General features: G+C 41.9%; 3 protein-coding genes across 3 annotated transcripts; 2 read left to right on the plus strand and 1 right to left on the minus strand.

Annotated features, from left to right (window-relative positions):
• Positions 1 to 1,838: 1,838 nt before the first annotated feature.
• Positions 1,839 to 3,501, plus strand: ATC70_002944 (uncharacterized protein; the record flags this gene model as incomplete). The annotated part of the gene is made up of 3 exons (XM_064822314.1): positions 1,839 to 1,967; positions 2,031 to 2,233; positions 2,286 to 3,501. The coding sequence occupies 3 exons, from the start codon at positions 1,839 to 1,841 to the stop codon at positions 3,499 to 3,501; spliced, it is 1,548 nt and encodes a 515-aa protein (XP_064678914.1).
• Positions 3,502 to 3,857: 356 nt separating this feature from the next.
• Positions 3,858 to 6,834, plus strand: ATC70_002945 (uncharacterized protein; the record flags this gene model as incomplete). The annotated part of the gene is made up of 12 exons (XM_064822315.1): positions 3,858 to 4,072; positions 4,131 to 4,600; positions 4,658 to 4,909; positions 4,967 to 5,108; positions 5,163 to 5,231; positions 5,286 to 5,627; positions 5,681 to 5,863; positions 5,915 to 6,074; positions 6,130 to 6,201; positions 6,255 to 6,385; positions 6,436 to 6,534; positions 6,591 to 6,834. 12 exons carry the CDS (start codon positions 3,858 to 3,860, stop codon positions 6,832 to 6,834), a joined length of 2,379 nt encoding a protein of 792 aa, XP_064678915.1.
• A 163-nt stretch (positions 6,835 to 6,997) lies between these two features.
• ATC70_002946 (uncharacterized protein) lies at positions 6,998 to 10,844 on the minus strand (the record flags this gene model as incomplete). The annotated part of the gene is made up of 6 exons (XM_064822316.1): positions 6,998 to 9,045; positions 9,103 to 9,174; positions 9,228 to 10,110; positions 10,165 to 10,250; positions 10,306 to 10,487; positions 10,540 to 10,844. The coding sequence occupies 6 exons, from the start codon at positions 10,842 to 10,844 to the stop codon at positions 6,998 to 7,000; spliced, it is 3,576 nt and encodes a 1,191-aa protein (XP_064678916.1).
• Positions 10,845 to 13,110: the final 2,266 nt, after the last annotated feature.

A 13,110-nucleotide genomic window follows, 5' to 3' on the forward strand; every position in this document is an offset into this window, starting at 1 on the left:
TTAATCAAGCCGATTTTGAACAAAATCTGTCCAATCTCAAACGAGGCAGGTTTGTCGTAGATTCAATCAGGTTTAGTGTCTGGTCAGAATGCCTTCCTCATCAAGGCAGACGATGTTTCTGAAGCTCATGAAAAGAGAATTGCGAATCGAGAAATACTGCGGCTTGATATGAGCACTTTATATAGCTCTGAAAGATTTGTTTATTCTTGACTGTTTTGTTTATCGTAAAATGCCTATCTTAATCCGAAATGCAAACCTGCCATGCATGAATCTGCCTTTCTGGATGGTTACGTCAAAAGTCATCGAAATCTTGTCAATTAAAGGTAAGAAAAACAAGCATTCGAATGTTAGGCACAGTACAGAGAAAAAGATGCTTAGGGACGCTACTTGACATAAATTATTTGGATGATTCGTCATGAAAAATACGACCAAAGTCAATCTCTCAGACTGGCAGGGCCGCATTGTATCTCATGCAAAAACTTGATCTGCCGTTTTCAACCTAAAGAGCTCTCTTTTGCGTTTAAATTAGTGTAGTAGAGATGTTTTAAATTTATTATGAGTCTAGCATAAGGGCTATTTTAGTATTCAATGCCATGATTCATTGCGAGGGTTCGTATCAAACACGGCAGAACTCAGGTATCAATGTCCGGTGTAGAGTTGAGACAATTTCCAGCTCAAACTACTTCTTTAAAAAAAACAGAGCCTTTTTTTTTTTGTGGTCCATTCATATAAAATGCATCCCATTTGAATCAGCTGTACGTGCGTTCCAGATTGCCATATTTGTTGTATTACAAACTGGCGTTTGCATATCCATAGGTTTGCCTCGGACAGTGCATTCCAGAAGCACGCTCCCTTATTTTTGTAGCTCTCAAAATGCCAACGATCACTTCTTGTCGTTATACAATATAGTTGCTGCTATACAATCCATATTTCACACTTATTTGAAGCTTTCGTAAGCATTATTTTCTTGTTCAGCTTGGGTCTGCTGTTGTACAAGCATTGGCTAACTCGTATTTAGATTATTGAACTAAAACAACATGTGATTGTACATGATGGATGAGGAATATATCATGTCATCTCTATACAACAGCCAGTGATATTCATGTATCCATGACGATGTAAAGTGAGAGAATAAAAAGATGTCAGGAGAACCTTTTAGGTGTCCCAAATGGAAAAGGTTTGATCCGTAATTTAATGTCTCAGCTCTAAAGTTTTATAGATTTGTTGACTCATTTTGTTAGAGTTATAATAGATACAAATAGCAAGCAGGGCATCCGGAAGGGGAAAGGAAAGACCCCGTGGAACTGTTAACAGATTCAGCTCAGACAGGTCAAATGAAAACCATCCTATTATACACACAAACCGTGGAGGGGTATTTTACTATTTTCTTGGATATCTACTTGCTAGTGTAACAGGCTTCTCAATGTTCTGCTGCTGCTAAAGATGCTGATGCGTTCATTGTAGCATCAAGATAAGATGGATCTAGCAAGCCAATAATGAGATGCAACCTGGTTGCAATCTTATCATTACATCTCCCTGTTTCCACACACAAACACACACACACACATGTAAACCTTACATTATACAAATTACATGTTGAGGGTGATTGTCATACCATTTCGCCGATTTAACGCTAATTATCATATGCCATTGGTTTAATTTTTTCTCTTATCAAAAGAGATAATAAAAATTCGCTATCTATATCCAAACTTTCCGGAGATGGCCTTAACTTGTTTGGGTATAAATAGTGATCTACTCTTTTGAGATCTCTCTCTTTTTCTCCTCTTTATTCCTCTTTTATTCTTACTAGATAATTCTCTCATACACAATCTTGCAACATGGAAAAATCATCCTATGTAGTATTTTCAGGCGGATCAGCTTGTAACCATATTCTAGATGGATTCCACAAGACAAGTTCACATGATGTCAGTTACATACTTGGTATCTCTGACAATGGTGGATCCACTGTAAGATGATTGTGCTGCCTAACTGTTTGTTGATTGCTTCTAAACATTCTCCATCATCCATAGAGCGAGCTCTTGCGAGTGCTGGGAGGCCCTAGTGTTGGTGATTTGCGGTCCAGATTGATTCGCTTGATGGACACATTGGACGAAAACACAGCTTCAATTGAAATGAAGGCCGTCAAAGATCTCCTGAGCTACCGACTGCCTGCCGATAAAGATCTACAAAAAGTGCGTGATGAATGGGCGTTGATTGTAGAAGGCAGACACAGGTACATTTTATGACCCTTCTGCAATGAACGGATGTCTAATACCTATATCTAGCCTCTGGAATGACATTTCTATCGAAAAGAAGGAAGCTATTCGAGGTTTTTTGACACTGTTTGACTTTGAGATCTTGAAGAGAGCACACAAACGATTCAACTTTTGCAACGGCAGTGTTGGCAATTTCTTCCTGACAGGTGCTCGGCTCTTCACTGGCTCTTTGGAAGCAGCCATCTTCTTATTTGCGTCCATGACCGGTATTACATCAGTGCCAACGTCAGTTGTTCCAGTCATCAATACAAACCAAACCGCTACCATCGCTGCATCCTTGGCAAACGGAGAGACGCTGGTTGGCCAATGCGAAATATCACATCCCTCGCCCTTTCAGCAAAAGAGAAAGAACGGTGCATGTACACCTCGAAAGAAGCGCATGAATCCCATCGATGCATTCTCTTACTTTGAAGATCACATTAATATTACCTCAGAGCCCAAAGGCATGGACAATGCAAACCTCTTCTTTTCAAAACACATTGATGAAAAGCTCACCTCGCCTATTGATCGCATCTACTATATCAATGAATACGGCCAAGAGATCTACCCAGTTCCCAACCCCAAAGTCGTGAGTCAGTTGTCGTCGAAAAAGGCCTTGGTGTATTCCATTGGTTCCTTGTACACTTCTCTCATCCCATGTCTTGTCCTTCGCGGTGTTGGAAACGCCATTGTTCAATCACAAAGTCTCAGGCACAAAATCCTCCTCTTGAACGGCACAAATGATCGTGAAACCAGTGATTATACAGCCATCGACTTTATCAATGCAATCGCATCCGCTTTGAATGAAAGCCAACGTATTGATGCACGCCGTGCATTTTATCAGTCCTGTGATGATGAGGAAGAAGAATACGATGACGATATGGATGATGATCTGTATGCCACCAACAGTCGAACTAGCAGCATTGCAAGCACTGTGATACAAACACCACCATCCTCGTATTCACTTCATAACCAACTCAGTTCCATGGCAATTGGAAGTATGCCTGCATCTCCGTCTCATCGATATCCTCCTTTCCCTATCAACTCCTTTTACCCTAGCCCTGTGTCTTCATTCATCACTCATATGGTCTATCTCGACAACAGTGCCATCCCAGTGGACACGGCTGCTATTGAACGACTTGGCATCAAATGTGTGCGAATGAAAGGTGCTCTCAATAGCTCCGGAGAGCCCATCTACAACGAAGAGTTGTTCACTCAAGTCATTGAATCCATTGTACATATCTAAAATCAATTATTCCCTCGCTTCATCCTGTACATTAATTTCATCTTTCCTCCTTAAGCAAAAAGTTTCTGCTCTCTTATATCCAACATCAATTTTCATCCAATAAATTATATTCTTCATTTGATAGCCCTTACACATGAAACGTGCTGAATGATGTCCCCTGTTCTGTGTTTCTAGATGATCGGCAGGCATGTGTATTTGTGTAAGCAAATAGAGATAGATGTACCTGAAAAAAGAGGCTTTGTAATCCATCCCAAAACCAACATTGCGGTGACAGGTTTTCCTATGTTGATTCCAAAAGCTAATGCCAATCCACTTTTTTTCTTTTTCATTTATTCAACAAGACCACTACTATCAACATGGCCAAAGAACGTTCAGCTATCAGCAAAAGCATGGGCAAAAAGCGGGTATCTGGCACTCATGTATCGGGCCTCTCTTCATCAAAGACTGCCACAAAAAGAAAGGAAGCACCTGTCAAATACGGAAAGCTATCCAGAAAGCAAAAGCAAGATTTAGAGGATTACGGAGAGCTCGTCCCTAAAGACTTTGAGGAGGACGAAGCAGACAACACAAAGTAAGAAGCACAACCTCAAGTATGGCTAGACACTCCATATGCTCACCACATTCCTTAGACGCAGACGAGTTATATCTGAGGCTGATTTGGATCGAGAATTGGATGAAGAAAGACGCAGAGCCGAAGGTCAATTTGAGGATTCAGAGGAGGAAGATGATTTCGATAGTGAGGAAGAAGAAGAGGAGGACTGGAAGAAGCCGTCTGCCTACTCCCTGTTGATGGGATCATTGAAGAAGAACTCCAAGCAAAAGGATTTCTATAAGAAGATTCAGCGTGAGCAAGAAGGGATTGAGGATGTCATTGAAAGTGCAGATGAGGAACTTGTGGATGAGGAAGAGATCGACGAGGAAGCCGAACAAGAAATGGACGACATGAGTGAAGGCGAGCAAGATGACGACCAAGAAGAGGAAGATGTGGAGGATGCTGAACCAGTGGACGGTGATGCGCCTGATTCCCTCGAGGAAGACGACGAGGAAGAAGAGGAGATTGTCTATGTAGGCAGTGATGCTGAAGAGGATGATGCGTCAGGTAGTGCCCAGTAGACATGGCTACACCCTATTAGACATACTCACATCATTAAACTAGATGATCTTTTCGAGCGAAGGTTTGCCGATCAACAACCTGCTAGTTTTGACGAAAAAATCTCCACCATTGAGCAAAAGAAATGGGTATCACAAACATTTGAGGATGAAGTTTTGAAGGACGTAACTGCATTGACTACCATTGCTGATAACACTGTCAAAGAGATGCCCAAGATTGAAAGTTTGGAGGATGTCCATGTGAAGCAGCGTATTGCTAAATGCTGGCCAACGGCAAACAAGCAAGTCATCAAAAAAAGTAAGCCAACGACACAAGCAACAGCAGTGATTGATATTAACTCACTTTGATTTGCAGCTGTTACATTTACGCCTCTGCAAGATCACCTCTTCAATCAAATGAACAACTACCGCGATATAGTGTTCTGTAACCGTAGTTTGAGTAATGCTAAGGAAATCAGAAATGCCTACGCTCTTCATGCATTGAATCACATTACCAAGTAAGTACTGTCTTTTTGCCTTGAGCTTCACTGTTTAACCCCAACTCTCAATAGGACAAGAGACCGTGTTCTCAAGAATAATGCTAAATTGAGTAAAGCACAAAAGGAGGGCACAGATGTTGGGTAAGTCAAAGTCATCAATTTGACCAACACATGGATTGTTGACAGATTTCATAGCGAGATGCGTGACCAAGGCTTCACTCGTCCCAAGGTGCTGATTATCCTGCCCTTCAGAAACACAGTAGTCGATCTTGTGGATACATTCATCAAACTATCTGGAACAGAGCAACATGAGAATAAGAACAGATTCTTTGAGCAGTTCAATTTGCGTGAAGAAGAAGCCATTGACACAAGCAAGCCTGCCGACTACTTGCAAAATTTCCAGGGCAATATTGACGATCATTTCCGGTTGGGCATCAAGTTTGCAAAGAAATCAATGAAAATTTACTCTGATTTTTACAATGCGGATGTTATCATTGCATCGCCTTTGGGTTTGCGTACCTTGATAGGTTCTGAAGGGTAAGTTGAGCTGCCGAAGTTGTCGTTTATGCTGTTATTAAAGAAATGCTTAGTGACAAGAAGAGAGATTTCGACTTTTTGTCGTCTATTGAATTGGTCATTTTGGATCAAACCAACCATTTCTTAATGCAAAACTGGGAGCACATTGATCATATCTTTCAGCATCTCAATCTGATCCCTACTGATGGGCATGGCTGTGATATTTCTAGAATCAAGAGTTGGTATTTGGACGGAAAGTGAGTAAAAATATCAGTTTAAAAGACTGTGTACTAAACGTCGATTATTAGAGCCAAATATCTTCGTCAGACCCTTGTGTTTGCTGATTTCTTGACGCCTGAATTCAATGCACTGTTTAACAAATACATGAAAAATGTGGCAGGAAAGCTGAAAATCAAGCGCACTTATGAAGAAGGATCAATTTTAGATGTCATTCCTCAAGTGCAACAGGTAAGAAGGGCATTGCTGAATTGCTGGGCATGTGTATTCATGATTGTCACTATAGAGCTTTACTCGCATTGATGCCCCCTCTTTGAAAACCATCAATGATGTGCGATACAAGTACTTTATTGAAAAGGTAAATGTTTGACATTTTACATGAAAGCCGCTGTTCTAATGCAATTACTGTAGACACTACCAACGCTTCGTAAATCAGCCATCATGCAATCACATACCCTCATCTTTATCCCGTCTTATTTCGACTTTGTGAGAGTGAGAAACTACTTTGAAGACAACAAATATTCTTACGAGCCATGTTCAGAGTAAGTTTGACTGGGAGTTGTTGTCAACATGAAACCAACATCGTCATTAGATACGCCTCAGGCCCTGCCATCACTCGATCAAGAGCACAATTCTTCCATGGTAGATCCAATTTCTTGTTGTATACCGAAAGATTGCATTTCTTTAGAAGGTAAGACGTTGGTAGTTGTTTGGTAGGTGTGACAAATGTACTCATCTTACTCTTAGATACAATATTCGTGGTACTTTCCATGTTGTCTTTTACGGGCTTCCAGAAGACCCTTTGTATTATACTGAAATTGTCAACTTTTTGGGCCTCAAATTTGATGAAGCGAGTGCTGCAGAGGAGGCAACTTTCTCTTGCACAGCCTTGTTCTCAAAGTACGACTTTTTGAAACTGGAACGTATTGTTGGTACTGAGAGAGCAAAAAAGATGTGCACTGCTCAAAAGAATGTGTTTATGTTTGCATAAATTGAATAAAATCTATGAACAAAAGGAGATAATACAGAATGGCCCTCTTGCTTATGCTGTTTTTAACACGATAAAATGAATGGCAATGTTGCAAGGTAGTTTTATTGATATGTATACATGATGTGCTTTGTGTGAGTAAGAAAAAAAAAAGACAGACGAGTGCTTATCCCCAAACATCAGCCAAATAAGACTTGTTGCTGTCCATTTGCTTGAGGTAATCTTCAGCTTCTTGGTCGTTTTTAGCCACGCCGAAGCTCTTTGCCATGACTTGGAATGTAGAACGAACATCGTTGCTCATGGAGCCACTGCCGCACACATAAACGGCAGCATTTTGATTTGACATCAAAGACCAGACTTCACCAGCATGAGCAAGCAATGCATGTTGCACATATTTTTGAGCAGAGGGAGGGTTTGTGCGAGAGAAGGCGACATGATGGTACACAATAACGCCAGACTTGACATATTCCTCCATTTCATCGCTGTAGATATGATCTTGTTCGGGATGACGACAACCAAAGTAGAGCACACAAGGCCCAACCTTTTGGCCATTCTTCTTTTGATAGGAACGTTCTTGAAGGAAACCACGGAATGGAGATAAGCCTGTACCAGCAGCAATCATGATTAATGGTGTCTCGGGGTTTTCAGGCATACTGAACGTGCTCTTGGAGGATTTGAGGGTAGCATGCAATTGGCCTTGATCCAAACGCTGCAAGAAGGAAGAGGCAAGACCTGGATAGTGACGACCGTGAGCTACATCATCGACGACACCCACAGAGATGTGAGCGCAAGTAGGATGGACAAAGGGAGAAGAGGCAATGGAGTAGCGTCTGGGTTGCATGACACTGACGGCAGCCAAGAATTGGCCCAAGTCAATGCGATTCACTTGAGGGAAAGCCTTTTGCAAGTCAAGAAGGGTTCTGTGTTTTTTGATGAATTCAGGATATTGGTCATTATTGTTTTCATCAGGCATAGTGAGTTTGTCAAAGAGCTCAGCTGTTTCAGGAGCGGCAACCTTCAATTGCCCAGCAAAGTAGCTCAACATGCGGCGAGAGGGGGGCGACAAGATATCGGCATAGTAAATCAACGCATTGCGAACAGTGCAGGGGCCTTGAATTACCTTTGCCATGGAACGTGGAGAGACGCCCTCAGTAGAGGCAGGATCCACCTCAAACACTGAATCAAGGATTAAACCGAAGCCCAGAGCGATACTTTCAGCATCTTGAGCACTGTTCTCAGGCATAATTTCAATGTGATCACCTGCTTGGTAAAGACGACCTTCTTCGCCAATAGGACTTAATTGAGAAATGTCAATTTCAATATGGCGAGTACTGCGGCCAGAGCCTTCGGATTGAAGTTCACGATTGGCAAGCACTTGAGCGTTGGCTTGGCCATTTCTGTTTTCTTTGGCAAGTGCCCATTTGGCAGTGTCAGATGGAGAAATAAATTGGACATTGACAGCATTCTTGGATAAGTCTTCAGAAGATAAAGTGGCAGTAGGGACAACCGATTTACTGGCAGAGGCAGCTACACCAAACTTGGCAAGCGTGTTGGTCCAGAAATGAGCGCACCAGTTACTGAAATCAGCGTCAATGTCCTTGTCAGCATTACCGACACCAGGGGAGAAGGCTCTCTCAGCACCGAGTTCGTTCAAGACTTGGTCGACCTTCAAGGGGAAAGCCTGGTACGTTCTCCAGTTTTTGTTACCAAGACCAAACACAGCATAGTTGACACCAGCAAAAGCGTTTTCATTGCCTTGTTCCATTTGAGCGTCCAAGTACTTGTTGAAGGCCTCGGCAGAATCAGGAGGGAAACCATTGTAAGTAGCAGTGCAGACCACAACTAGCTCGTCTTTGTCCTTTTTTTCATAGGATCCCTTGACAATAGGCTCCCATTGATCCATGGCACAGAGAGTGATATCCTTGAACCCAAATCGCTTGGCCTGAGAGGCGAGTTGATTGGCATAATCTTGAGCAGTACCTGTTTGTGTGCCAAACAGGAATGTAGCCTTGGGCAACTCCACGGTACCTACACCACTGATACCATCATGCAAACTAGCCATAGTAGCATCAGAAGCGCCAGTGGTACTCTCGTTCTTTGTTTCGACAATATTTTCACATGGTTCAGGGAAGTCAGTACGGGGATGAATGGTCATCATCATGTCCAAAGGCTTTGTGGTCACTTGCTTGGGATCGTACTGGACAGCAGGGCCATCTAAATGGACAAGTAAGTAAGTATGTATGTCGTATGACAATATAATGCGTCTATTACCATAGCAAAACTTGAATCGATGCAGGAACATACTGAGAACAGTCTTGGCTTCTTGCAAGGCGAATGCCATGCCTAATCAAAGATGTGAATACAGAATTTTAGCATACGACCATGGGATAACTTACCAATACAAGCACGCGGACCAGTAGAGAAGGGCAACCAGCCATAGCGAGATCTCTTTTGTTCTTCTTCGGGAGAGAATCTCTCGGGATCAAATCGTTCAGGATCAGGGTAGACGTCAGGGTTCAAATGCAAGTTGGTGACAGATACAACACAGGCATTTCCAGCCTTGACGAGATAGCCACCAGGCACAACACAATCCTTTTGACAGTATTTGGCAATGGTTCTCAAGGGTGAATGAAGACGAAGCACCTCCTTCAAGACCTTGCTGAGATATTTCAAGCTGCTGATTTGCTCGACAGTAGGTAACTTGTCGGAAGTGATGCCAGCATTGGCAATTTCTTGAAGCACCTTGGTTTCCACCTCTGGATTTCTAGTAAATTCATACAGAGTCCAAGCCAGCGTGTTGGCAGTGGTGTCATGGCCGGCGATCAAGAAAGTAACAACCTGATCACGAATGTTCTCGTCAGTCAAACCTTCGCCGTGTTCGTCTCTGGCGTTCAACATGAATCCAAGCAAGTCCTTCTCCATGTTCTTGGCATCTGGGCTGTTCTTGCGTTCACGGATCACATCGTCGACAATGGACTTCATGAGGTTGTTGCCACGCTCCCAAGTCCTGTTACTTTCCAGAGGAAGCTGCTTCATGAAAGTAGGTCTGGCAAAACGATTGAGACTGTTGCTGAGAGCATAGCTCATAGCGTCGATGAATACATGCGAGGGCTTGCTGCGATCCATCAAGTTAAACGTGTAGCCGAAACCAATTCTGCCAATTGTCTCAAAGGTCAAGTTGGTGCACCAATGCAGCATTTCCACCTCTTCATCCGGTTTGTATTCCGCAAGCACTTTCATGGTTTCTTGCGCAATGATGCCCATTTCGGGTTGATAGGCCTGTTAATCGGTCAGTTCAACAAACAAACCTGTGTGAGCAAGAGGTTGCATTACCTTAATGGCACGAGGACTGAATGCAGGCATAAGCAGTTTATGCGCCAGTTTCCATTCTTCGTCAGATGTGTTGGTGGTGAAAAGGCCTGCGTGCACAATGTTTGTTAGATAGGGTGCATACGAGATGCCATTTACACTCACCATTCCCACCGAGATCTTTGATTTCCTTGAGTGTGTTACCAATTTTCTTTGTGAAATACTCAGACTCCTTGACGAACAATTCTGCAATGTCTGGATCGTTTGTGCCAACCATCTCTGTACCAAGAATGCTGACAATAGCAATATTTCCATATGCCTTGAATTGAGCTGCCCAGCCAGCAGTTCTGTCTAAATGTTAGCGTCACAGTTGCACTCCTGTTCTCTGAAGCTACTCACAAATCAGGCAGCATGTCGTATAGATTACCGACCATTGGTAATCTGCGTGGTCCTGGCACTTGTTTGATTTGCTCCTTGTAGCTGACATACACCACTTGTTGCAATTTAACTTTTTCAATTTCTGTTAAAATCACTCCGCTTGATGTCTCCAAGTTGATTTCATCCAAAGGCACAGCAAGACCCAGCTTTTCAGCTGCTAAACCTCGCACAGTGTTGGTATTTGCGCCATTGCCAATACGAATGATATGGCCATCCAATTCGACATTTGTACTACCCTTGAGAGCAACGATCAATGATACAGACATTTAATGTGTGTGTATGTGTAGAGGAAGTAGTTATATAGAAACAGTGGAAAAGGAAAAAGAGAAAAAAAGGAAAACTCAAAGACACTTATTTATATCAAAACCTACTAGGCCTTTTCTTGATCTCAAGGTTACCTCCAGAGTATCACACTGTTTGATGGAAACAGATTTTCCGCTGGAATTACATGCTTGGATCCCGACACGAGCATTTTTATATATTTGATTGGGCCTTGTGCTACGTCCACTGAAATGTTCGCTCAAGGATCAACATTTAAGGCCGTTTACATAATCCAAAATCTATGATAGGCTCTCATATCAAATTATTCATGGCATATATCAAGTAAATAAACAGTGGCTCGGCTGATCCCTACGCTAAGAATGATGAATTATTCTGTACATTGCTTGTCATGCTGTTGTACAAGAAGAATAAACTTTTGCAAGGTCTACATGCAATATGAATGGCCGCTGCAAAAGACAATGTCTAGAGCTCCATTCTAGAAGGTCATACAAATCTACGTGCCTGGAAGGAGCACAAAATCAAGTCCAGAGACGAAAGCGAATGCTTTATCAGCAGCAGTAGCACTTTGATCCTGTTACAGCCTCTATTATATAATTTGACGTTGAACAAAAGGCGTAATGAACACGGACATCCAAGCTAAAGATGAGGTTGTCCTATTTCCGCCCTCTGTGATGCTTGTGCGACCAAGCACTGACTGGATGGAAGTTTCATTGCTTGACATGAAAAATTCTATCAGTGGTAATAGTGTGTATACAAAATATCGCCGTGTATTCCATTTGCGCCTGTTTAATATACCCTCCTCTACTTCAATTTAGCCAATTGCCAAATGTTCTTGACCCTTATTTTGTGCTCGAAAATACTCGAGTGTTAGGATAGGCACTAAATTCGGTTATTTCTATTAGCATCAACTAGGATACCAGATGATCCTGATTCGTATTTTTCTCACAACCAGCTTGAATATAGGCTTACATCAACCAAAATACAAAAAATTCCCGCACAGAGACTCTATTTATTCTGTCATTTTTGGCACCTGAATATCTCTCTGCTCTGAAACGGCTTCTTCTTTCGATCACTATATATTAGATTTCTCTCGGCGCTACCTCAAGGTAACATTTATACAAAAGATTGATGCTCATGATGAAGCATTTGACCTTTGCTTATAGCAACTTATATCTCCATGTAAACATATGATGCAATATACTTGGCAATGTCATGCATTTGACAGAGCCTGCGCACATTTAACCGAGCCTGCGCACATTTGACAGAGCTACAAGGGCTCATGATTTAGCATCTATATATACACACCGAGTAGATGTTACATGGGTGCACTTGCAATTATTGCCAACATTGAAAATGCAATCAATATAGAACACAGTAACACCATCTCGACTTGTTCTGTGTCTACGCAGTGTCACTCGAATTCATAAAGACTTGATCTTAATGTGGATTTCATGGAGTGCTTAACTTATACTAAGGCAAATAATGGTATGAAGGTCCTATATCAAATACGCACTTTCATGAAGCTGTATTATATATCAATCTAACATACAGGTGATCATCGCTATTTTCCTTATGAGCGGTTTTTTCAAGAGTGTTACCCGAATGAATTAAGATTTGACTCTTAAAACTGTTGACATGCAGACTCGGATTGAACACCGAGATAATGTGTTGGCATATAACCAGCCTTAATAATGATAGAAAGATAAAGGATTGTACATTGTGCGGCTTTCATTTCCTTGGCTCCTTTAGATTGATGATCAACTTGTAATTTATCCGACGCGATTAATTCTTAGCGTTACAAAAGACACACAGGTTGTGGAGCATAGTAACATTGCCGCCTTTGTGGACGCGTTGTGTTCTGCTATGGAACACGTGGTAAATGAACCGTTTGGTCAGTTTGTGTGCACATCGATTCAGAAGACAATAAGCTACGATACGTTTTCGAAGCATGCAGATTTTCAGGATAATCGTTTGAGCTGTGAATTTCATAAGACGCATGAAACCATTGTGAGTACAATATATATACGTATTCCCATCTATCTAGCCCACCTAAAAAAAAGAATTTGATAAAATTTCACATTAAACCTTGATGAATGGCTTGTAACTGGGGCTCTGACTCTTTTCGGATACTCCACATCTGTAATAATGAAAAAGTATATGTACGGGCAGACGGTACATTTGCAATCCCTCAAACTACTCGGCAGTAGGCAAAACACAGCATAATTTGAATGCATTTGAACCGTGTTTTCT

The sequence above is a fragment of the Mucor velutinosus genome, assembly GCF_035048745.1.
Source record: "Mucor velutinosus strain NIH1002 chromosome Unknown tig00000165, whole genome shotgun sequence".
Classification (NCBI taxonomy): domain Eukaryota; kingdom Fungi; phylum Mucoromycota; class Mucoromycetes; order Mucorales; family Mucoraceae; genus Mucor; species Mucor velutinosus.